The sequence below is a fragment of the Mastomys coucha genome, unplaced genomic scaffold, assembly GCF_008632895.1.
Source record: "Mastomys coucha isolate ucsf_1 unplaced genomic scaffold, UCSF_Mcou_1 pScaffold13, whole genome shotgun sequence".
In the NCBI taxonomy this organism is placed as follows: domain Eukaryota; kingdom Metazoa; phylum Chordata; class Mammalia; order Rodentia; family Muridae; genus Mastomys; species Mastomys coucha.
This window is the reverse complement of record NW_022196895.1, coordinates 71,066,526-71,093,400: the sequence shown is the minus strand read 5'-3', so window position 1 is coordinate 71,093,400 and position 26,875 is coordinate 71,066,526. Positions and strand designations below refer to the sequence as shown.

Here is a 26,875-nt window from a genome sequence, read left to right as displayed (position 1 = left end):
ACACTGTGACTGGATACACACTGACATGACACTGTGACTGGATACACACTGACATGACACTGTGACTCCATACACACTGACATGACACTGTGACTCGATACACACTGACACTGTACACTGTGAGATCAGCATAGGGTTTCAGGCACCTCCTGCCTTGGCCACTTAGGAAGTAAGTCTTTCTCGTAATGGTGTCCTAACTGTTTCATTCTGCTTCTTAATTCAGTCAGATGACGCTGTCTTCTGTTTTGGCCAGAAAGACTATGTTCAGTGGGTGATACAAGTCTGGGCATCTGAAAAACACATCCACCTCCTTTAGCAGACATTAAAGTTGCTCAGAGATTAGCCATTCCCACCTGAGCTACTCAGCCATTACCGCATCTTACTGAAAAATACTAGTTCTCCACCCCACCAACTAAAGCTAACAGCAGATCCTTCCTTTTCCTCCAACCCTTTACAACAGCCACAGTTTGCTGAGCCCAGCTCCATGTGCAGGGAAGAGACGTGAAGCAGAAAGGAGAAAAGAGGATTCACTGATACAAGTCTTGAGTGTGATGGATTCTCAGTATGCCCAGGACTATTTCTGATTACAGTATCTCTCAGAGTTGTTGGATTGTTGGAAACCTTATTCATGGTGAGCCTTTCTTAGGTTTCTTTAAAAATGTTGAAGATGTGGGATTTAGGATGAGAAGAGCTGGATTCAAGTGGCAGAGTGACCCCACACCAGCCGTGTCCCCTCTCTCCAGGGACGGTCTCCCTATAGGGACTGGAGAAGGAGCGAGCGATATCAGCATTGAACATCAGTAACAAGGTCTGTTCAGGTGTTCTCAGAGTACTCTTGATAGGAATTTGATTTTGTGCACTGAAAAGCAGCATGCTGCCAAATCTAGTCACTGCATACTTGCTGAATGTAGGCTAAGTGCCATGGAATGGCTCATTCTGACAGGCAAAGCAAGCACCGCATTCGGGGCCAAATGCTCACCCTACTTGTTTCCACGCATGTGTTCTGCAGCAAGGCCACTTGCTCACCTCCACTGCTCTGCATCCTTTCTGAAATGCACTGAGTTAGGAATGGTTAGAGTTTAAATCTGTAGATGGCTTGTGGATGTCCTTACAAAGAATAAAGCCTTTCAGGGTCTTGTTGCCTTCCCTTCTGGCTTGTAGCCCAGCTTGGCCTGGCGTTTATGATCCTCTACCTCAGGTTTCTACATGCTGGGCTCACAGGCTCGAGCCACCAAGACTAGCGGGCAGAGATATTCTTGAGCACACCAGTAGCCTTGTTACCAACAGTATTTCTCTTTCTACACTACTGCGATACTGACCGATGGAACTCTGTAGGGTGTGAGCTTGAAGAACAGAGGAGATGGTGAGAGCTTCTGGCTTGTGTGCATTGTTGCAGCACATGCTTCTAGGGAATAAAGAGGCATATCAAAGAGAAGCAGACACCACATCTTTGCTGACTGGGGAGCAGGCTCAGGCTTTATTATTAGAGCATCCGACCTTGAGTTCTGGCTCCAACATTCTGCACTGTATGTCTGTGAGCAAAGTGATCTTTCTAACCCTGTTTCATTATTTGTAAATTGAAGACTAAACTGAGTACACCTCAGAGGTTTATTTTGTAATGAAGATTAAGACATGCAAGTGTGCAATAAAAGCAAAGGTGAGGACAAGGACAAAAGAAGCAAATAGCTTCCAAACTAAGGCATCCAAAATTGTGTTGGCTCACCGAGACCTGGCATCACTGAGACCTGGCATTACCAAGACCTGGCATCACCGAGACCTAACATCACTGAGATCTAGCATTACCGAGACCCGGCATCACTGAGACCTGACGAGACCCTGGTTGTCATACTGAAAGTACTGGGAATTAAACAGTACTTCCCCCAAGAGATTGCAGGTATATATAACCATCTGTCCATTGTATGTGTTGAAGAGACCACCCAAGATGGAAGTGGGGGAATGAAAGGGGAGGTGAAGGAGGAAGAGGATGCAAAGGTATGTGTGCTGGCTAATTTGATGTCAACTTGACACAAGCTAGAGTTGTGAAAAAGGAGGGACCTCGACTGAGAGGATGCTAGTGTAAGATCCAGTTGTAGGGCAATTTCTTAATTAGTGATGGACAGGGGAGGGCCCAGCCTATTGTGGGAAGTGCCATGCCTGGTGGTCCTGGGTTTCTATAAGAAAGTGGGCTGAGCAAGCCATGAGGAGCAAGTCAGTAAGCAGCACTCCTCCAGGGCTTCTACATCAGCTCCTGCCTCCAGGTTCTTGACCTATTTGAGTTCCTGTCCTGACTTCCTTTGATGATGAACAGCAACGTGGAAGTGTAAGCTGAATAAACTCTTTCCTCCCCAACTTGCTTTGGTCATGGTGTTACACTGCAGCAATAGTAACCCTACTTAGGTCAGTGTGGAGGAGGGAATGGAAGGAAAGCAAAAGCTAGGCTAGGGAGAGGACAGCCTCATGGGCAGTCACATGGAATGTGATGACACAGAGGTAGAGACACAGGGCGGGTAAGGGTTATCACGATTAAACATTTTTAGAATGCAAAGATCTGGATAAACTTGGAAAACAAAGATGGTTTTCTACCTTGGAGCTTGATACACTTACAAACAAACAGAAGGCAGGGCTACTGAAATGTCCATTCTGAGGTGATGCTTGTAGGCATGATCATAGTGTCTCAAGTGTAAAAGGCCATGATCGGCAGTAGACTGACTTAAAGGACAAGGACAGAAGTACTGCTCACCACCAGCACCACCACAGAGGACCCTCTGTGTACGCAGGCACGCCTTGAACTCACCATCCTTCTGCCCTAGGCCCTGCCTAAGTTTCTGGAGAAGCTGTGATAACAGTCAGGCCCTGTTGAGAGTCCTTGTGTAGCTTCACAGATAATCGTTGAGCTGTCCCCTCAATGACAGCTTTAATGCAAGAGAATCAGACTGGTGTGTGTGGATGGAGCAGCCATCGAAGCTTAGAAAGTATGTGCCCAAGAGACACCAGAATTCTCTGACACTTTAAGCTTCTGGGTTCCTATGAAGGACACACTTGGTCATGAGATCTCTTACTTTTAGACATCTCAAACTATTGCTTCCCGCTAGGTATTTATAGTTCTTCCTGGTGCATACTCAGCTTGTCAATCAAATGTCATCTCATCATAGCTTTGTATCGGAGTGGGGCTGCTTGGTGACATAGCTGACATTTCACCTGCATTAGCTTTCCAGGGAACTGAGCTAGAAACAGCTTAACAGTGTCTAATGCACACTGAGAAAGGGTTTGTTAGCCCTTTAACTCAAGAGCGTCATGATTCTTAAATATAAGTGCTTCATGCTTCCAAAAAGGGTACAAACAAGAACCAGAAATGAATCTGTCAAGTGAATTCTGCTCTATAAAGCTGCTTTCTGGGCAGAAGCAGCTTCCAGCCAGCAGGCTAGTCCTTGACGTAGGAGCGGCCTGTGCAGGGGAAGGGTGCTGGGGTCCTGGGGAGGATCAGAGCTGGGGCTACATCCATCCCCCATCCCTGTCTGTACTCTTTCCTCATGCCAGAGCACACACTTAACATAAAACCTTAAATTATAAACCACAGTCCACAGTTTTCAAAAATCACATTACAGAAGGCAGGGACAATCTGAGATGGGTATCCCCTGGGTAACAATTTGTTTCATGGTTTCATTAACACTAATAGCAATCAATTTTTAAAGTACTTTATGAGGAAGAGAGATGTCTCAGTGGTTATAGCGGCTCCCAACCAACTGTAACTTCAGTCCCAAGAGATGTGACCTGCTCTTCTGGCCCCCTTGGGCACTGCATGCATATGGTACACATACACACATGTAGGCAAACCATCTAGATACATCAAAAAAATCAAAGCAGGAGTTTGTGAAAATTAATCAACAGTTAAGGAGGATTTGGAGCCAGAAAACAATCCTTCTGTGCTCCAACTGAGGGCTGAGATCAGACCCAAGTTTTCCTGCATGCTAAACAAACATTGCCTGCCAATGGGCTGTCCCTCTGCTCTCTAGAAAAGACGTATTTAAGACATGACTTGGAGGTTCTCAATTATGCAAATACCAGTAAGCCTATGTGGGACACGAGCTCATAATGGTGAGGATATAAAGAGCTGCCTAAAGTGTCAAGGCTCAGTAGAAGAAACACACATGCATATTGGGCTTCTGCATCATGGCTGCAGTGGTGGCAACTACAATAAAGACATGAGTTTAGGAGGAGGAGGAGGAGGAAGATGAGGGAGAAGAAGAGGAGGGAGAAGAAGAGGAGGAAGAAGAAGAGGAGGAAGAAGAGGAAGAGTAGGAGAAGGAGGAAGAAGAAGAGGAGGAAGAAGAAGAGGAGGAAGAAGAAGAGGAGGAGGAAGAAGAAGAGATGTAGACATGAGTTTAAGAGGAGGAAGAAGAAGGAAGAAGAGGAAGAGGAGGAAGAAGAGGAGGAAGAAGAAGAAGAGGAGGAGGAGGAGGAGGGGGAGGAGGAGGAGGAGGAGGAGGAAGAGGAGGAAGATGAGGGAGAAGGAGGAGGAGGAGGAGAAGGAGGGGGAGGAGGAGGAGGAGGAGGAAGAGGAGGAAGATGAGGGAGAAGGAGATGCACCTCCATGGTTTGCTCTAGTTGTAATCTTGAGGGACAAAGGAAAGCACTAACTAAACAGCTGGCAAAGGGTTGATTTTTTTTTTCCTCTCCTCCTCCTGCCTCTAGGGTCTCCTAGTGTTTCTGAGGCTGGTCTTAAACTCATGATACTTGTGCTTCAGCATCCTGAATGCTGGGATCAGAGGTTTGTACCACTACATTAGGAAGCAAAATGGTGTTTCTTTCTCCCTCCTTCCCTCCCTTCCTTTGATTTTATTTCTCTTTGTCGACAGCCATTTGCAGAGCAGGTCCATGACTAGTCTGCAGCAGCAGATTCCACTGGAGCTCCATTCACAGACTCTTGAGGATTCCAGAGCATGCAGCAGTTGTTATGCCTGTGCAGTGAGAGTCTGGAATCCCTACTCCTACCCCAAGTGGGATCAAGCACCTTCTAACTCTGCCCTTGGACCCTGCAGATGGGGTTAGAGAGTCCTGGTGGGAGCCTGCCAGTTCTCACCTGGAACAATGATTAGCCCTTGGACCCTGCAGACGGGGTTATAGAGTCCTGGTGGGAGCCTGCCAATTCTCACCTGGAACAATGATTGGCCCAAGAAGTAAGGTTTAAAGGCCCTGAGGAGAGAAGGCTCTCAGGAACAAGAGCTTCACAGAGAAACAGCAGAGGAGAAGTAATGTCCCCCAGATTCAACACCAATGAATAAGCATCCTTAGTGTAAAAGTGACCAATGACAACCAAGGTGTACGAAGCCATGACATTTCACAAGTAAAGGATGAAGAGACTGGCAACCCTAGAGAGAAATGGAAGAACAAAACAGTTTTGGGGCCACAAAGATGGCTTGGTGGGTGAGGGATCTGAGTTTAAAGTCTCAGAAGAAAAATGAGGCTGGGCAAGGCAGTGCAAGTGTGTAAGCCCAGTGTTCCTGGGGTGGGATGGTGGGAGAGGCAGGAGAAGCACTGTAAGGTTGAGGGTCAGGGAGCTTGTGAGGCACAGTGGTGAAAAAAGAAAGCTGAACCACAACACCTGAGATATTGACTATGGTTCACATGTACCTGCTGTCATATATACACATGCATGCAAACATACATGGACAAGAGAGAAAAATATTTTTACACATCAGAAATTAAAATATTTTAAAACTGTATCTCAAAAAAATATCTAGAAAAGGAAACTATGGGTGGTTTCAACATAAAGAAATGATTTATGTTGGAGAATATTTGATCACTACACTTTACTCCTCCCCCCATTTTCATGTATGTGTATGTGTGTGTGTGTGTGTGCTTACATGTGTGGACACATGTGAACACACATATACGAGGGCTTTAGGCTGTTATGGGAAATCAACCTTGATCGCTGCCTGAGTTCCTTTTGTATTGCTGTGAGAAAACACCATGGCTAAGCTAAAGTGTTAAATTTGGGTCCTCTGGTTCCAACTGATTAGAGTGCAGGACCTCCATGGTAGGGAAGGTGCGGGAGCAGTGGCTGACAGCTCCTTCTAAGCCACGACCACAGGTGCACAGGAAGGGAGGGCTAGGTAGAAAGACTCACTGGGAGCGGATGTTATGTCTTTGGAAACCTTAAAGCCTGGCCCCAGTGGCCCCAGTGGCCTTCAACAAGGCAAGCCTCCTCATTGGGACCAAGTGTTGAAATATTTGATCCTTCAGAGGCAATTCTCATTCAAACCACCTCATTTTTTTACTTACTCACTGAGGCGGGTAGCTGAATCAAACCTGAGCTCATCAATATGCCTGATCTCTCTGGCCACCTTACTTTAGGGAATCTCCTCTCTTTGACTTCCAGGACTGGAATTATAGATGGGCTGCTATGCCCGCCTGGCATTTATATGGGTTCCAGGGATCCAAATGCCAGTTGTCACTCTTGCATGGCACACACTTTAACCAGTGAGCCACAGCCTCAGCCCACGTATACATATATTGAAATACCACTCTATTCTAATTCTAATACCACTCTAATGGATAACGAATACATTATGCATTCATTAAAGAGTGCTCTCATATCACCTTTGCCCCAGAAAACTACTGTAGTATATCTGTTCTACCCACAGCAGAGAACGGCAGGCAGAGAGCACAGAGAGCCAGATCAAAGGAGAACAGAGAAGAAATTCCCACAAGGCCATGCCAGCTGCTCAGGAGCATCAGCACAGAGTGGGGCAGGAGGCAGCAGGAGCCGAAGGGGAGAGGGAGCAGACAGAGTGCTGGCTGCTTGGTCATTCTGACATTCTGAGAGGAACGTCTGCTTAGTCAGGAGGCCTGGAGCTGTGTTAGCCACACATTTCCATAGTCACCAAGAAAGGTTCAAATCTGCAGCATAACTGCAGTGGGAACAAGGAACAAATAACCCAAGAGAAAAATGACAAGAGTTTTGAGCAGTCCCGGCTCTCTACGCAGCCCTGGAGCTCACTGTAGACCATGCTGGCTTCAAACTTACAGAGATCCGTCAGTCTCAGCCTCCCTAGTGCTGGGGATTAAAGGTGTGCACCATCACACCCAGCCTGACAAAAGATTGAAGTAGAGCTTTAGAAAACAGGAAATCCAAATGTTCAATCTGAGACTTGCCTAAGCAAGGCACTGGCACTGGAGAGGAAGCCGTGCACACGGACGTCCTTAGTGAAAGAAGCCGTGCACACGGACGTCCTTAGTGCAATTACCTATCCATGCTTGTAGGACAAGTTAGCTACTAAATGGCTTCCTAAAGATACTCCGTGACTCATACTAGCTACTTAAATATTTACGGACCCCAGTGAACTGGGAATCATTAGGACAGCAATAAAAAACCCGGCAAAATCGTTTTGGGAGAGGACAGGAGGTACAAGTTCAGACACATAAAAACATTTAAGCATGCTAGAGAAAGTGAATAGTGATGAAAAACCGTATGTGTACTATAAAAATGGAAAATACTAAATTTTAACCCTCAAGGCAACAAACACTTAAGTGTCCCATAGGTTACCTGTGGATACATATAACAATACACAGATATAGAAATCATAACATATTTCTAAAAAGCAATTTGGCAGCCTGTACTGAGTCTTGAAAATACAGATATCCTCTTGTGGTGTGAATCAGTAAAGGTCCAGTTTTAAAACTACAATAAACTAGGCATGGTGGCGCATGCCTGTGATCCAGACTTAAGAGGTGGATGGGGCAGACAATCAATGTAAGTCTCCATCAGGCAGAGAGCCTGAGCCACCCTGCCTGGAAGAACAAGCAAACAAAAAGAGCCCCAAATTATAACTGAAATGTGGGATAATTTATTTACAAACTGCTCACTAGTTACAAGTTGATAAGAAACACTGGAAACAATAAAAGTATAATAATGTAGTAATGGCTAAATATATTTTAGGACATCTAAAATATAGGCTAGGTAGGTAAGGAAATTGGAGATATGTGCAGGGCAGTGATGGCGCATGCCTTTAATCCCAGCACTCGGGAGGAGAGGCAGAGAGGCAGAGGGGCAGAGATAGATAGATGTTTGTGAGTTTGAGGCCTTGGCCAGCTTGGTCTACAGTGCTAGTTCAGGACAACCAGGAAAGCCCTATCTCAAAAAACCAAAAAGAAAAAAAAAAAGAAAAAAGAAAAAAAAGACATTCAAAGAGTTGACCATATCATAGAAAATCTTAACTGAGATAAATGTCCAGTAAGATAGAATATAGTATTATATTAAAGAAACCATGAACTTTGTTATTAAGTGGGGATATTTAACACACACACATAGAAAGAGAGAGAGACAGAGAGAGAGAGAGACAGAGAGAGAGAGAGAGAAAGAGAATAGAATTGAACAAAACACACAATCAGATAGAATACAGCTGTTAGTGCAAAGCAAGTGTAAATACAGCCCATGCCCAAAAGGATTCACTGTTGGCAGACAGTTCTTACCAGTTTGCTAGACTGAATGTTCTCACTCTTAGCACTTAAAAAGGAATTATGATTTATGTGGTGCCCATACCTACAAATCCCAATGTTTCAGAGGATGGGGCAAAAGAATGATGAGTCTAGTTTGAGCGTGAAGACGACTTGGGCTGTGCTGTGGCTTTTACGTCACAAGTAAGTAATAAGAGAGCATAGACTAAAGGCCTCCGCGCACACTCACCAGGTCAATGTTTTGCATTATGTCCTGGAATGAGGGATGCGTTCGGAATTGCTCGAAGAGATCCCGTTTGTAGAGCAAGGCGTATACCAAGTTTGGGTTGTGGTGAAGAGAATTTGTCAGGCAGGAGTTGATGATCTCCAGCATCATCCGAATCACTTCTTCAATGACACTGAGATCCTGTGCCTGGCGAGGAAAGGAAATCCCAACAAGCAGTCACTGTTTTGTTCCCCACCACAGAATTAACCGAAATACAAGTGACAGTGACAATTTCAAAAGCACTGGACAGATTACACAGGTATGCCCTGCAAGATCTTGTCAAGAATTTTAGAGTTAGGTTCACCTATTACTAAGGGATGGGAGTTAACACGGTATTCACTTAGTCTGGATTACTGGAATTTCATATACTAAATTAGATACTAGTCAATATAGAGGAAAATTTGCAGCTCACTTAGCTCTCACTTGCAGATCCTTATTAGTATTCTCTGCCTAAATCATGAGACTGCCACAACGTAGCCAGTCCTGAAGTCTGACCCACTCGAAGAAAAGTGCTCATGTCAGGACACGACCCATGTTCTACGCCACTATCTCAACGTCATATTTAACAGATACATCAGCCTGTGTTTTTGTCTCTGCCCCCTCAGAGTTCACAGTTGTGATGGCTCGTCCCTGTCATCAGTTTGACTGGCCACGTCTTTGAAGGAGTTCCCAGAGAGGTTTAACCGAGGTTTTCTCCTGAATGTGGGTGGCAGCATCTTTTGGGCCGGGGCTGGAGACTGAGTGAAAAGGGGAACTGAGAAAGATGAGTTGAGTCCCAGCATTCCTTGCTTCCTAGCTGAGGCTCCAATGTGACAGGTCACCTTGTGCTCTGCCTCCCTGCTTTCCCACATGAAGGACTATGTTCCTCTGAGCTATGAGCCAAACTCTTCTTTCCCTAGACTGTTTTTTGTTTTTGTTTTGTTTTGGGGGGGGGGGATGTACTGGCTGGTTTTGTGTGTCAACCTGACAGAGGTGGGAGTTATCACAGAGAAAGGAGCTTCAGTTGAGGAAATGCCTCCATGAGATCTGGCTGTGGGACATTTTCTCAATTAGTGATCAAGGGGATAGGGCCCCTTGTGGGTGGTGCCATCCCTAGGCTGGAGGTCTTGGGTTCTATAAGAAAGCAGGCTGAGCAAGCCAGGGGAAGCAAGCCAGTAAGAAACATCCCTCCATGGCCTCTGCATCAGCTCCTGCTTCCTGACCTGCTTGAGTTCCTGTCCTGACTTCCTTTGGTGATGAACAGCAGTGTGAAAGTGTAAGCTGAATAAACCCTTTCCTCCTCAACTTGCTTCTTGGTCATAATGTTTTGTGCAGGAATAGAAACCCTGACTAAGACAGGAGTTGCTCAGGAATTTGTGATGAGAACTGTAATTAAGACACAGGCTTTTGGAGTCTGACTGTGAAATGACTGTAAGGCAACAAATCAAAGCAAGCAACTAAGCAAGGCTCTGCAGAGCCGTCTGCCTAGCTCTTCCCAGTAAGGAGTCTGGGCGCGTGGGCGCGTGTGCGCGTGCGTGCGTGAGTCCTGTGCCTGTGCTGCCTTCTCTGAGGCTCTCCAGTGCTGTACCACCAACAGCTGACCTCCCAGGCCCTGTGGTCAGCATCTCATCAGTCAGTCTGTTCCATCCCCAAACTGCTCACTCTGTTTGGGGCTCATCAAGGAACACTGACCTAAGTTTTGGCCACAGCTATGTATTTCAAATGCCTTCATTTTATAAACATCCATAAGTTTATGTTTTCAAAGCAAAGTGGAAGATCAGCTTTGTAAATCACAATAACATTTGTCAGAATGTCCATTTAGCTGACCTGCCTTCCTTCTTAGAGGAGGAATGGGTTCAGGATTTTCTGAGGTCATTTTAGAAAAGCCTAACCTGACAGTTAATTACTTCAGGAGCATTCCAAGATGCCAAATTTCATCCTAATGAATATTTTACACATCAGTTTAGTCCTGATATATTAAATTCACATTTCCAAGATTAACTATGTGCTGATAGCTTAGTTTATCCCCAATGTTTAAGTAATTTCCCCAAACGACCAGGACTTGCTCACTTAATCTCAGGCTAAAACACCAGTCAGGCGGTGTAAGGTAGACCCTGAGGCTTCGGAATCAATAAGCACACCTCACAGTAGCTTTTTTAAAGACTGGGTTTCAGGTAGCCCAGGCTGGCCTTGAATTCACGATGTCAGGAGGCTGGTTGTGCCTCTCTGCCCCCTCCTCTCAGATGCTGAGCCTACAAGCATGCATCCCTATGCCAGTGTGTAGCAGTGGTCACTGTGCCTCAACCTGGCCAACAGATTTTTCAGAGTTATGCTAACTTTCTCACATTTAGAGGTTACTAGGTGTTCTATTTAACTTTTCTGATACTGTTTCTCTGGTAAGTAGCCCCCCTTGCCCCCTTTTTCTTCAGACAGGGTATCTCTATTACATAGTCTTGGCTGGCCTGAGACTTTCAGAGAGCCACCTGCCTCTGCCTCCCAAGTGCTAGGATTATAGGAATATACCACCACATCTGGCTCTCTGGTAAATTCTAATGCTATTCTTTAATGCATGGCTACATTTCTACAGTTTAGCTGTAGATATATAAATAAAAGGGCAAGAAAATACAGTTCCTATCACTTAGCTTAACTAGAAATACAGTTTGGGGAAATGGAAAGATATTTTACATGATGTCGTATTTTACTGGAATGTAAGGCAGTTTGGGTATTTTAATGTTGTGAATTGATTACGAAACAAAAACGAGAAATTATATATAATTTACAAGTTCAAGCATAGAACCGAGTCATAGACTACAATAACTTCCTATCAATATCTCTTTTCCATATAACATTGTAAGTAATATACATCATTAGCATTTCAATATGAAGTTGACTCTAAAAACCACAGCGCATGAGATTTGGTCAGCTGTTTTCTTGACCACACCCTGAGTGAGATTCTAATGTGTAACTAGTGTGCACCTAAGTCCGTCCTACTGGGCTCACGCTGTGCAGCTTAGGCAGCTCCAGGCTGCCCCAGCTGGATGCCAGTTATGGCTACTCCCACAGGGTTCTCTAATTCCCGAGAAAGACTGAGGGTGCCTTGAAGTCAGGCACCTACATGGATCAGTTTTAATTATGTCCCTAAAATTATTGTATCAAGAATTTCCATATACATCATTTTATTCAATCTGGTAATTGTTTAGCACAGGCATGAGTTAGGGGGCCTACTGTGTGATCCTCAAGTGTGCTGCCCCCCCCACTGGCTAGACTCCCTTCCTGGCTCCCTCACATTCATCCCAGTGGTCAGCCAGTCTATTCTTGAATACACCATACATAGTTCTGGCAACTAGTTCATTTCCATTTTAAGTGGCAACAGTTCTCTGCTAACCACTTTAATTATCCTTTAAGAACCAGCCGGAGCTCCTACTGTGTTGTTTCCTAGAAACTCCTCTGTGGGTCTGCGCATCCCTGCTGGAGGCTCAACTGCAGCTTCCAGGCACCAAGCAGATCAGGAGATAATCAGGGTAAATTACATGCCAGGGGAATTCAGATTTGCTAAAAGCAAGACTATCAAACTTTTGGTTAATTCTAATTTCCAAGAAACACTATCCCAATAAATACAATCTGCAATTTAATTTGAATCATCAAGTTGTCACTCTCACTGGATTGAGGCAGATACCCATAATATCTGACCAAAAAAAAAAAAAATCAATAAAATTCATTTTTTTTTCATTTCTAAAAAAGCATTATTAGGCAATAATCACTACTTGGAAAAGGATAAAAGAAAACCTAGCAGAGATTAATTGGACTACTTCCTTTAATGACAGTACCATCCAAATCCCAGGACGGACTTGAGACCTAAAAGGTTATTTAGTCATGCTATTCCATGCTACTCGGTTTTTAAAATCTGATGCTGGGGGTTGAACCCAGCCTTGAGCACGCCAAGTGTGAGTTGCTTACCTTGAGCTAACCTCTCAGCCTCCTAGTAGATATTTTTTTCACGAAGCTCCGTTTCAGTAGCATTTGTAAAGCCCTTAAAACTGTGCAACATAGGGTACAGAAGGGGGATTCCCGAGAAGCACACTGCTTTCCAAAGTGGGAACTTGTATAATTTGAAGTACACAACAACAACAACAACAACAACAACAACAACAACAACAACAACAACAACGATGATGATGATGATGACACATTTTTTCTTTAGCTATTACTACTGTGATGGTTTGTATATGCTCTGCCCAGGGAGTGGCACTATTAGGAGGTGTGGCCCTGTCTGAGTAGGTGTGGCCTTGATGGAGTAGGTGTGGCCCTGTCTGAGTAGGTGTGGCCCTGTCTGAGTAGGTGTGGCCTTGATGGAGTAGGTGTGGCCCTGTCTGAGTAGGTGTGCTGTCACTGTGCATGTGAGCTTTTTTTTTTTCCTTTGTTTTTCGAGACAGGGTTTCTCTGTGTAGCCCTGGCTGTCCTGGAACTCACTCTGTAGACCAGGCTGGCCTCGAACTCAGAAATCTGCCTGCCTCTGCCTCTGCCTCCCAAGTGCTGGGATTAAACGCATGCGCCACCACTGCCCGGCATGTGGGCTTTAAGACCCTCACCCTAGTTGCCTGGAAGCCAGTCTTCTGCTAGCAGCCTTCAGATGAAGACGTAGAACTCTCAGCTCCTCCTGCACCATGCCTGCCTGGATGCTGCCATGTTCCCACCTTGATGATAATGGACTGGACCTCTGAACCTGTAAGCCAGCCCCAATTAAACGTTGTCCTTTAAAGAGTTGCCTTGGTCACGGTGTCGGTTCACAGCAGTGAAACCCTAACTAAGACAACTATTAAATGAGAAAAATAAAAAGCAAAAGAACTCAGAAATCATATTTCTTAGTCTTTTTTTCTCTGTATGGTCCTGGCTGTCCTGGAACTCTGTCTTTGTGGACCAAGCGTCAAACTCAAGAGAGTGTTGGGATTTAAATGTCTGACGGGCCCTGCAGACATCTTAGATGGCAGCAAACAGCATCTCTCAAGATCAACTGAGAGAACTGAAGGAACTTGTTATATTTTTAAAAGATATTGCTTTTATAAAGCTTATTTTATTATAGAGTGTAAATCAATTTTCTGTACAGTATCCCCTGAAGTTAAAATGTAATGAAAGCACAGGGCTCCAGAGATGGCTCCGTGGTTAAGAGCACTTGAGGCTCTCAGAGAAGACTGGGTTCAGTTCTGAGCATTCACATGGAGGCTCACAGTCACCTGTAACCCAGTTCTAAGGATCTGCCATCCACTCTGACTTGTGGGTGTCAGACAGGCATTCAGGCAAACTGTCACCCACATTTAAAACAAAAATTTTAAAATAAAATAATGAAAGGGATTTTTTTGGCTTATTTAAAACTAAGAAACATAGTCAGGTGTGCTTGCACATGCTTTTAATCCCAGAACTTGGGAGGCTGAGGCAGGAGGATCTCTGTGAGTTCCAGGCCAGCCTGGTCTACGTACTGTACATTGAGTTCCAGGCTAGCCACGTTCCAGACCGTATCTCAGGAAAACAAACTTAACATAATATAAATGCTCAGGGTAGAGGTGGGAAGAGCTCATCTAGGCTAGTCTGAGCTACAGGGGAAATCCCTGTTTCAAAAACAAAAGCCCACATGATGGCTCCTGGCTAGAGTAGCCAAGCACTCAGAACAAAACCATGCGCTTTCTCATTCCCAACCTGCTCTTTCCAGGATATGCAGCTTGCATGTCAGGAATGGAGCCCAGACCAAGTTAGCAAGCCAAGGTGCGTGTGTGCGCACATGGGCCTGTGAGCTTGTGTGCAGTTCCAGTGTAGAAACCAGGGCCCAGGGCGGACAGTCTTGGGCATTCTGGGTGTGTGTACACTGAGGAGTAGAGTCCCAGCACTCTGTGTTAAGTAGTAATTCAATATTGACGGCTCAGCTGGCAGCTGTGGGAAGGTTTTACCCAGTTAACAACACTCAGAGCCACCTCTCATTTTAAAAACTTCTTTTTCCTTTTAAGAGGGAATTTATACAGTTTCAAATAATTTATTTTTAGTTTCCTTCAGAGAAACATATGTATCTTGTTTGTATTAGTTTTGGGGGGATTCCAAGAAAGTTGTCTAAATTTCCTGCATTTTCAGCAGAAAATAAAACCTTCAACAAAATTAATGGGACTTTGCCAAAGGCGGGGAGGGGGAGGAAATGCAGAGGCACGGCTCGGCCTTCAAAGGCAATCTTTTGGTGATAGACTCTTGTTATCTTTATGTTGTTAATTCACTGGCACACACACTGAAAAGCTTTGTGACCATGTTATTTCTAGCCAGAACTGGATCTCTCCCAAAACATCCAGCTTGTGATAGAAAGAACTGACTTTATATTACACACAAATCACAGCCCAAGAATAAATCCTGGAACCAAAGAGACAATAGGTGACTTTAATCGAGTGGGGGAGGCAGGTGGAGTGGAAGCAGAGTTCTGGCGTGTCTCTCTCGTGTGGGAATGTGGGCCCCGTAGTCTTCCTCGCCCTTCCATGGACACAGTCTGAATGTCACCCACAGGCCTTGACTAGAACCCTGAGACAAGTGATTTACATCACACTGTAGCACTGGCACTGGAGGTAAGATAACTGCAGCCACTAGGGGACATTGGTTAACTTTAGTTTCCCACAACTGGAAAAGGGCCAGACAATTCACAAAAGAAGGAATGTTCTGACAGAAGACCAGCTATGCGGCTGATCGGGTTCCTGAAGTGTAAGCTGGAGAGAGTGTTCTGGGATTGTTCTCAGCCTGGGGAAGCTTTGCCCCAACTGATGCCTGCAGTGGCTTCTCAGTAGCCCTTGGTGCCATGCAGAGCAGAGCAGGACACCTTCCCCGGGCTTCTGCTGGCAGCTCCAACAGTGCCTGTGCCAGAGCCTAACAATTTAAATGCTCACCTTCAGAATCTGCATTCAGTTCTGAATTCTTAAAAAAACCTTCTACACTCTACATAAAGTAAAACCTTGAGTAAATCCCAGTAAAACAACACTCTGGGAAAGATGTGCCTTGCCCACAAAGAAAGCAACAAGCCAAGCAATGCCTGCTTGTCATGCCTAGACTCCCTGAGTGTCTGTCTTCCCAGTTGCTGCGCCTAGAGCCACAGTGTCACTCTCCTCAGCTCAGCAACTTCTGCTGAGTCAACTATGTTAGTCATTTGCAAAATAACTACTCATGGCTGAGTCTCCATAAAAAATGGAAAAATTACTCAACCCAGAGAGCAAATTTTATTAGCTACCAAAAATATGATTAACATAAAAAAATCTTCAGTGACCTAGAACAAATACAATTAAAAATCTGTTTCTGATTCCTTCCCAACGTTGAATACAGTCACTGGTAGCTTTGGGGGGTTGGGGGGGGAATGGAAACACAAATCTGTTAGAGTGACTGGCACAGGTCTGAGTGCCAGACAATCACTCTTGGAGTCAGTGATGCTGCTGCACCCAAGAGAGCGAGGGAGCACTGGTCAGCACGAGGCATCCCCGCACAGGGCATCCCCAGGCTGGCTTCCAGTTCCTGGCTTGCTGTGCTTAAGCAAATCACTTTCTTGTGCCTCAGTTCCTTCAGATGGGCTCTGTGAGGTGAAGGGGGTACAGTGGAAGATAAGGAACCAGGAAATGGCCTTGAGTTCCTGCATAGGATGCAGACCATGGCAAAGAATGCCTCTCTTCCTCTCTAATTAGAAAAGCCAGATAATTTGCACATCTAGAGTCTTCCTGGACCTATCAGGGGTGACTCTGTAAGTCAAAGAGATAAATGAAGTGCATGGAGAGCTGGACTCCTGTAAGGATCGGCAGAGGAACATCTCACTGGGGCTGCTGCTGCATGAGGACCAGGGCGCTGCAGCCAGTGTGAGCAATGCAAGACAGGGAGATGGCTGCAGGGGCTCGGGCACATCCACCATAGCAACATGTTTGGCAGAACTACTCCAGGGCAGAAGAGAAAGGCAGTCAAGGACTTGGGAACACTCAATACATGAGAAAAGTGAGAAAAGTTAGCAATCTCTAAGACTCTGTTTCCTAGCTGGGCAGTGGTGGCACACGCCTTTAATCCCAGCACTTGAGAGGCAGAGGCAGGCGGATTTCTGAGTTTGAGGCCAGCCGGGTCTACAGGGTGAGTTCCAGGACAGCCAGGGCTACACAGAGAAACCCTGTCTCAAAAAAACAAAACAAACAAACAAACAAAAAAAAACCCAAATCAAAACAAAAAAAGACTGTTCCTTGCTCAAGGGAAGGGCACTGCATCCGCCGAGAAGCAATCGAAGGAAAACAAAACCCATCACAAACCATTTTTCCAACAAATGATTTCTAGAACATAAAGACTTAAGATGTAAAGTGAAGTTAAAATGCCCTTTCCCCCATTTAAGATTGCATTTACACGTATGAGCACTCGCATCTTGCCCACGACACCCGTGTCTATGCCTCAGGAGTGAAGAGAAGGGCACTCCACCTCTAGCACCGGGGTGACAGATGGCCGTGAAGCACCCCAGGGGTGATGGGAACTGAACTGGGGGCCTCTGGAAGGGCAGCCAGCTGAGCCATCAATTGAACCCAAATGTGAAGAAAACTGAAAAGGGATAGAAAAAAAAAGAGGAATCTATTTCCAAGAGCTTCATAGAGAGACAGGAAGGAGTTGAATGTGTGTGTGTGTGTATGTGGGGGGGACCCCAAAACTCTTAAAAACATCTTTGAATGAAAGATAAATTTAATGAAATGAAAGTTGGGACTCCGGACATGGGAGAAAGACTGATGACAAGAAAAACGTTAGCAATATATACAAAAGTAAAAGAAAGATGAGAAAACCTTGGAAATCACTCAGAAAACATGAAGAGCCCAGAGCCAATGTAACTGGTATGAAGAGCTGCAACCCAAGGTGTATTTAAAGAAAGATGCAGCCCCGGAAAGTGGCCTAGCGGGATGAAGCAGTTACATGCAGGCCTGTGACCTGAGTTGGAATCGTATATTCTACAAGACGGCAGGGGAGAATGGACTCCTAAGAGCTGTCCTCTGACCTGCACATATGCTCTGTGGTATGCTTTTGTGTTTTCACACACACATATACATACATGCATACACACAAATGCATATATACACACACACCACCCCCCTCTCTGTCTCTTTCTCTCTCTCTCTCACACATACAGACACACACTCACACACACAGACACACACTCACACACACACACACACACACACACACATATCATATCACACAGGGAGAGACAATAATGAAAAACAAAAAAACTAGTCTCTTAAAAGAAAAATGTTGTCAGGCAGATCACTGTGAGTCTGAGGCCAGCCTGACTATATATACAGCAAGTTCCAGGCCGGCAAAGGACTGCACAGTAACCATGCTCAAAGATTTAAAAAACAAACAAACAAGCAAGTAAACAAAACCCCACAACTTTTTAGTTGTGTGTCTGTGTGGCCGTGTGTTGTGAGTTCAGGTCCTCTGCAAGGGGAGGGGTGCTGAGCCCTCCCCAGCCCTGCAAAGATGTAAAAGTAAAATTAGATGGTAAACAGCATAAACCCGACGGGCCCAAAGGAAGCAGGCCACAGTGAGATAACTGCAAAACCTGTGTCCAGATCTGAACATGAAAGCAGCACACTCTCTGCTAAGTGCAAACAGAAATGGACATATTGCTGATGAGAATGGAAAAACACTGACATACAGCAGGGGAGATGAGACATACACACACACGAGGGACACCTGGGAGATGAGACACAGACACACACACACACACACACACACACACACACACACACACACACACACAAGAGGGACACCTGGGAGATAAGACACAGACACACAGACATATACGAGGGATACCCAGGAGATGAGACACAGACACACACACACACACACACACACACACACAAAGAGGGACACCAGGGAGATAAGACACAGACACACAGACATATACAAGAGACACCCAGGTGAGACAAAGACACACACACACAGACACACACACACACAGATACACAGACACAGACACAGACACACACACACACACACACACACACACACACACACACACACACACGAAGGACACCCAGGAGATGAGACACAGACACAACCTGGAAACATGCACCTTTTCTGCATGGCCCGTGGCCTTCCTCTTTGAGCATCAGGAGACAGGCAGAGTTTGGTGTATCTCTCTTCCTATACAGCCCCCAGCCCCCTGAGATTTCTGAATCCTAATTGTCTCATTAAGGCCCAGTATTCAAACACAGTCAAGTTGGTGAAGGCTTCTGAGTGTGCAGTTTAGGGAAACCAATGTAGTCTCCACCACAGAATAGGACTAAGGGGAACTGTTCAATCTGGGGGAAGCAAGCGAGACTCCTGTGAGGAACTCTTGCCAAAAAAGATGAGTCTGTCTGCTCTGTGCAAGCCTTGAGTGTAAATACTCGCTTCCACTCCTTAGGACCAGAGAACAAATTAAAAGGGGGCCAACAGAGATAACCTCCCCCCAGCTCCAAACCAAACCTAACCAAATCAAACCAAAAAGCCATACTCAGAGTGGGGAAGATCCTGTGCGAGTGGTCGGGCTTCTGCAGTGTGTTACCGGCTGGAGAGAAAGGGGAAGTGGATTGCTCTAATTTAAAGTCTTAGGAGACAGAACAACCAAATGTGCGAAGCTTAATTCTAATTTAACACACTGCCAACAGCCATTCCTGAGAATTCAGAAGAAATATGACTATGCTCATGAGATTATGCCTCGGGAATATTACTGCTTTTGTTAGATGTGATAATGGTGTGATATTATAAAAGAAAATGACATTGTTTTTGAAGATGTATATCAAAGTACGAAAAGATAAAGTTCCAGGATTTACTATAAAATACTTTAGCAAAAAAATAAATGTCTATATAGAGAATACACAAGGCTACAGAAGCACTTCAAGTGGTTTACTTACTTATGCTTACAGTATGGGTGTTTTATGTTTCACCTGAGCACATACATGTACAGTATATGGGTGCTTTGGGTTCTTGGAGACAAGAAGAAGGTGTTGGATCCTCTAGAACTGGAGTTACAGAGGGTTGTAAATCATCATATGGGTTTTGGGAACTGAAGCCAGGTCCTCTCAAAGAGCAGCCGTGCTCTTGACCACTGAACTATCTAGACCAAAGGATAGGGTTTTTGTTGTTATTTCTTCACTTACTCAATGTGCACATGGGGGAGGGGCATGAGCATGCCTTGGTGTGAGCACGTAGATCAGAGGACAGTGTCTAAGAATGATCTCTCTCCTTCAGTAGAGAAATGTAGGTCCTGAACTCAGGTATCAGACTTGGCCACAAGCACCTTAGCCTGTGGAGCCATTTCGCTGACTCTCATTTCGTTCTTTCTCAAATCAGAAACATAAAGATGACTTTGAAATCTGGGAAAGTTCCTTCAGAAGCAAAAGGCCAGTGTCAGCAAACACTCAATGCAGCAGACCAGATCAGACCAGATCCAGCGCTGTAAGGAAATGCCTGGACTGAGTCCCCACGTGACCTCAGTAAGTCAACAGAGACTTAGAGAGGGAATTACAGAGGGCAGCAGTTACAGAAGTAATGCTTCTGTTTTGAAGTATGTGAGGTAGGAGGAAGGAACGGGCTGACATGGTGGAGAAAAAACGAGAATTGGGGTTCAGAGAAACAGCTTAGTGGCTAAGGACAGTGGTCCTCTTCCAGAGGAGCTGAGCTTTGATCCCACAACTCATTTTGGGTGGTTACAACTGTCACATGCATACATAGAGAAACAGCACATACACATACACTCACATCAACACACTCACATGCACATACACACACCAACACACACTCACATACACACCAACACACACATGCATACTCATACATACACACCAACACACATGTATACTCACATGTACATATATACCAACACAACACACTCACATGCACATACACACACAACACATACACAAACCAACATATACATATATATTTAATTAGCATAATAAAATCTTAAAAATGCAGAGTGAACACAAATACTAATTCAGAAGACATTTAAGGGCAAAATATAAAGATATGTTGAGCTTTTTGAGAAGTAAAAATGTACATTAAAACTGAAATCTTGAGAACTTTAAAAATGTAAATATTATTGTTACACTAAGCAGTTAACTTGTTTAGAAATATGTCAAAAATACTCTAAGTATAATGCTGTGACCATAACTGATGCAGGTGACCCTAACTGAAGACAGTCTGACTTAAACCTTGTTGCATGACACCCATTTAGCACTTTGATGATCAAACGCTGTGGTTACAGTTGCCTAATGAATGGGACAATGCCCGCATTTTGTCCAGATAACTACTAATACCCACACTTCAGTCAAGGTCAGTGGCCATGGGGTGACTCAGTCTGTGCCTACAATTAGAGCAAGGCTCACTGGTGTTGCCATGGGAACTGCCTATTGCATAGCAATTACCATTCAGAAACTTTGGGAGGTGGCCCTGCACTAAATTTGCAATTTATTTCTTATGGCAGAAATTGATTTTAAAAGAGATCTTTATATTAACAAAGAACATTTGCCACAGCAAGTGTCAAGGTAGCCCTAGTACAAATGTGAGTGGCTTTATATTTTCTAAACCTCAAAGGCACCCAAAGAACATACATAATCCATTTCCAACTTTTGTTGCTTATGATTATATGCTTAAAAATTCAAAATTTTCACTCTTTATGCTCATATTTTATGAAATCATTTGAGAGTGTGGGTAGCGGAACTGAGCATCTACTCCCTTCATAAGGCCAGACTTCAGAGGGATCACCTCAGAGAGACACCCAGTGTCATCACATCCCGAGTTAGGAGTGACCATCTTCTGTTAACTGCTGCCAGTGTGTGTATGTGTGTGTGTGTGTGTATATATGTGTATGTGTGTGCGTGTGTCTGTGTGTGTCTGTGTGTGTATGAGTGTGTATCTGTGTGTCTGTGTGTGTGCATGTATGTGTGTATGCGCGTGTATGTGTGTGTATATGTGTGTGTGTGTGGGGGGGGAGACAGACAGAGACAGACAGATTTGCTTTTATTTCCCAGGAAGAAGTTTTTAGAAATTATCAATAAATAAAAGATTAAAATTAAAATAGGAAGCAAACAAATTGATGACTAACACGAAGTCCACCCTTCACGAAATGGCACAGTAATAATTCCCTTGTAAAGAGGGATGTGGTCCTCGGCTCTTCCTTTGGTATAAGCCACTCTTCTGTGTGTACATCTGTCTGTGCATACATATGGAGGCCCGAGAGCAATGCTGGGCATCCTCTACTGCTGCCTGTCTTCCTTTGTTGACACAGGGTCCCTCAAAGAATCACATATTCAGCTGGGCTTGTGGCCGGTGAGCTCCAGGACACTACTGTCTGCCTCTCCAGCAATCTCACAGGCATGTGTTACCTACCACACTGAGCCTTCTCTGTGGGTGCTGGGGAGCCAAGCTCAGGTTTCACACGAGCATGACATACACTTAACCAACAGTCCACCACTTCAGTCCCTCTAAGGAAACTCAGCGTACTTGGATTGCTCTGAGGATGAGGAAGAGATTTTGTTCGGGGAAGAAAATAAGCACAGGAGACACTGTGGTAACGAGTGCGCTGAAAGTGGAACTTTCTGAGTTTTTTGTGTCCACAGGTTTACTTGGTGCCATTTCTCACCGAAGCACAGCGACCGCACTAGGAAGTAATGTAGTGATGATGTTTTCTACAGCATGTCAAGCTCTCAAACATCTCTGTATTTCTGTCACTTATTACTAGAGCATACTAAACTGTCATGTCATGGCTTCTGCTGAGAGCAAAGTGACAGGCAAACTCCTTCTTCCTGGACCAACCTCATGTTTATGCTTGAGGGCTGAATGGGTAAATAGATAGGGCTTGGCCTCTGGTAAAAGTAACAGTATGTGTTCATAGCCGTGCCCTCCCTCGGGAGGTAGGACGAATGCTGGGCCAGGAGCCCAAGGAGTGCTCTGAGGTAAACAATTCCTTCAACCTCTGAGGAGACGACTGTCTTGTTAAGCAGAAATACAGTGCCTGTCTGTACTGCAGAGCTACAGGGCTGTTCGACCTGAAGATGATTAACCATGAGGGTGAGGGCTTCGGAAATGTGTGCCAATGAAACGTGACTTCTCTAATGGGCACAGTAGTGCGTTCTTGTTCTTCACACACTAAAGAGGCTGGGGCAGGGGGAGGATGACTACGAGTTTGGATAAAGCTCAGACTACACAGTGAGATCTTATTTTAGCAAAACAAAACATAATCAAGTAAGCAAGCAAACAAGCACCATTTTGCTTTTCTAGTCTGACTTTCTAGTCCTTGACTACTAAGAAAAAGAAAAGAAATGCGCATGAGGTGACAGGACATGCCACAGCTCCCTGGTCAGCTGGCCTAGGAGCCTGCAGATGAGAAACAGGCAGTTTCAGGTTCTTATTTAGTTACAGGCACACCATGCTTTTCCTGAGACCCAGAATTAATGATGGAAGATGGCGCCCTCTCTCATATACACACTGAACCGTTCTTGCTCTATAAGAGTGACAGAAAGTCTTTTACATAATGACTGTCATTCATTTAACTTTGGCAAGGACCTAAATATGTATAGGCACAATTACAGAAAAATCTGTTCTAATCAACAAAGTCATTGAGGGCTGGGAAGGCAGTAAGGCTCTGGCTTGATTCTGAAACAATGGAGTGCATGCCATACAGCGTGTGGCCCTGGGGGTCATCCTGAGAGCAACATGGAAAGGTAGGAGAGAAGTGACTCACAGGGCCCGCTCCCCTCCATGTGCACACCATGGCACACGTGTGCCGTGCACACCACTCCACCTCCCCTCCTCTACCCACCCAGAGTTGGGCGTGGTGGTGTGTGCTTGTAATCACAGCATTCCTGGGGCTTCCTATCTGCTAAAACAGTCCTAACTAGACGTAATCAGTGGTACAACATTTGCCAGCATAAGCAAGGCTCTAGGTTTGATCCTGAAATCACTTTGGGTTTCTTGAGACATCACTTAGGAGTTAGCTGATGGCAATAAAAACCCAAATGCAGTAATCCCACAGCACTCTTAAGGAACAATGCTGCTCTAAGCAAGCATTTTGGGAAGCAGAGTTTTCCTACACATTTGGTTAATATGTAAGAAATGTGTTGTGACATTATTTGGACTAATTTGTTGGTTATTATCCAAAAGTCACAGCTATCTCTAACTCTGGCATGTTAAGCTAAATTAAAGAATGATTATAACCTTCTCGGTGGCTTCAACCTTAAGTCTGTTAAAATTGGAGTAAATTGTATGAGAAATCAGATACGCTGAGCAGAACGCATAAAAGGCAGACAAAGGCACGGAGGGAGGCTCCACAGCTCACTAGCTCCATGTGGGACAGGTCGGTCTGCCTTGGATAGAGTCTCTCAAGCCCGGTGCCAGCGGAAAGTGCCCCGTAGCCTGTAAGAGCTCTGATACTGTGGAACTGACAAACACGCACCCAGGACTCTGCGCTTCTCTGTGATCTGTCTCCTGGGCTGATTAGGGAGTCCAGGTTCCCAGGCTAAGGGATGGGGTTTAGTCACTTCCCCCAATGACAACCAGAGAGCCAGCATGCTTTCCCCAGATGACACATGTCATCCACTTAACAGATATGGAATGGGAATATTATGAAACGGTGGAGCTCATAGGTCCTTTGGGGAGAGCTGTAAATTATGGGACACAATATAAAGGAAGAGAGAAGGGAAGAGAGAGACAGTGTGGAAAGGCCTGCATGAGGAATACAGAAAATGTCTCAGTCCCAGTTATTTCATCAGCCACACGTCATCAGAGCCCTCCAGCTGAAGGACATTCTAGAAGAAAGCACCTAGGGGTGAAATAGACATTTATCAGCAGTCTGTGCCAATCTCTCCCTAAACTACCAAAAAAACCAAAGTGTGCCTTCTCGAGTGAGGGCAAGTGAGGGCATGCTCTTCCTGGCCAGAACCCTGCCATTATGTACAAAGGGAAGGTTGAAAATGATGCCAAACACTTACTACTTATGAGGGTCTACTCTAATTCTCATGTTTCTTTCCTCTAAACTTAAGGGAAAAGTTTATCAATGCAATCAGTGAGTCAGTTTTAAATTCTGTGCTAGCTCGCTCCCATCCTCAGCACCACACCAAGGCCAAGTACCGCCAGCTAAGCTCTCTGCAGCTCGTGCCTTCCAGTTCTGAAATAACATACTGCTATTTCTGAATTTTTAACTTTGTAATCTTTAGTTGACTTTTTAACTTTTGAGAAACAAGACTTTTGTTTCTCTTAAACTATTTAGAATGACTTAAGATTTTCTTAATTTACCAAACTGAAATTAACATTGTTCTAAGCCCCTGAATAAAGGAGACACGTACTCCTATATGTTAAAAAGTTGAACAGGAACCCAAGGTTTAGCTGGGCACCTGAGACTAAGACCATGCCTCCCATCTGATGACATTGCTGAGACAATGGCAGTCAAGCAACGGCCCTTTGCCTGAATGTGCACAGCAGACAGGGAGGGAACAAGAATTTCTTATGCATTGCTTCTAGAGCAAAAATCTAGGTCTGGGAGAGCAGCAGGATGCTCCAGAATGCTCCCCAAGTTCACTGCAGCTTCTCTGAGCAGCATGCCATGGCCAGCCCTTTGACAGATTCTTTTGTAGTTCTCAGGACAGGATGAAGTCCAGGTTGTTGGTTTCTTTCCTTTCTTCTTCTCTTCTTCTTCCTTCTTCCTTCCTCCTCCTCCTCCTCCTCCTCCTCCTCCTCCTCCTCCTCCTTCTTCTTCCTCTTCCTCTTTCTCTTCCTCTTCCTCTTCTCCTCCTCCTCCTCCTCCTCCTCCTCCTCCTCCTCAGTACAGCATTCCTAACAGGCAAAGTGGCAATCCTGCAGGCTCTTCTCTCTTATTCCTGTGCTATTACATTTAATTTGTGTGCTTTTATAACTTTGTACTTACGCCCACAGGCTTTTGAACAATGGGTGCCCATTCAATAAATCCAAGAAATAAATGACTTGATGACGATAAGTGCTTTGAACTCATTGGACAGAAGGCTCTACAGAAGTAATATAGCAGTAAGGATACTGGGATAAAAGCAGGAGGAAAAAAAAACAGTGTAAGCTTTCTGAGTTGGCACAGGCGCACGCGCACGCGCGCGCACACGCACACACACACACACACACACACACACACACACACACACACACGGCACTGTTACCCTTTGTTAGACAGCACACATTTCCTTCACTGGAGCTTGGGGCTCAAGTCTCCTCTTCTTCTTTCTCTATGTAGATAGGAAAATGACAAACATTTGTCAAGCCAAAGCGCACTTATCCTAGCATCTTAGGAATGATCTCTTTGAACTGTGAGCAGGCTGCTGGCCTGTAGGTAGGCATCTTCCATAATCATCTTCTGGTTAATTTTTTGAGGCAGGGCCTCTCACCGGAACCTGGAGCTCACTGAATTGGCTAGACGGGCTGCCACCAAGCCCTAGGGATCCTTCTTTCTCCACCTCTTCAACACTGGACTTAAAAAATGGGACACACTGTGTCCTGACTGTTATTCAGGTTCTGAAGGTCTGAACTCATGTCCTGTGCTGTGTGGTGAGCTCTTTAGCTTAGCCATTTCCCTTGCTCTTTCAGACAAGCTCACCTACTATAACTAGTGCACAGACAAGAACTTCATAGAGCATGGCAAACCAGCAGCAGCTGCAGCCGCAGCAGCAGCAGCAACAACAACAACAGAAATACAGAAAGTATAGAAGTATAGAAAGGTTAACTAGAAGAGTGAGGAGAAAACTTATACCAGTCCCTATTTTTAGACTGCAGCTAAACTAATCTACTCCTTACAGCGACCATAGCATTCACTTAGCATGAACACCAAACATCCCCAAGCTTCAAGTGCTGCTGCTTTCCTAATGCAGTGGACACGGTTTGTACCCACATATTCAATGTTCAGCTCACAACTAATTCTTTGGGATACACTGTCCTTGTTAGGTTCCTACTGCTGTGATAAACCACAACCAAAATCAACTTTGGGAGGAGGATTTGTTTCATCTTCAGCTCTGAGGTTACACTCCATCATGAAGGAAGTCAGGGAAGGAACTTAGAGGCAAGAACTAATGCAGAGGCCACAGAAAATTGCTGCTCACTGCCTGCCCAGCCTGACTTCTTACACCACCAGCCCAGGGTGGCACTGCCATA

The 26,875-nt window shown here is 44.9% G+C and overlaps 1 protein-coding gene across 3 annotated transcripts in view; it reads right to left on the bottom strand.

Annotated features, from left to right (window-relative positions):
• The window catches only part of Dym (dymeclin), a 265,175-nt gene that overhangs the window by 53,832 nt on the left and 184,468 nt on the right, over nt 1-26,875 (bottom strand). For all 3 annotated transcript variants that reach the window (XM_031366051.1, XM_031366049.1, XM_031366050.1), the window contains one exon: nt 8,687-8,869. In XM_031366051.1, coding sequence (XP_031221911.1) covers nt 8,687-8,869 — 183 coding nt within the window. The remainder of the gene's footprint in view (nt 1-8,686; nt 8,870-26,875) is intronic.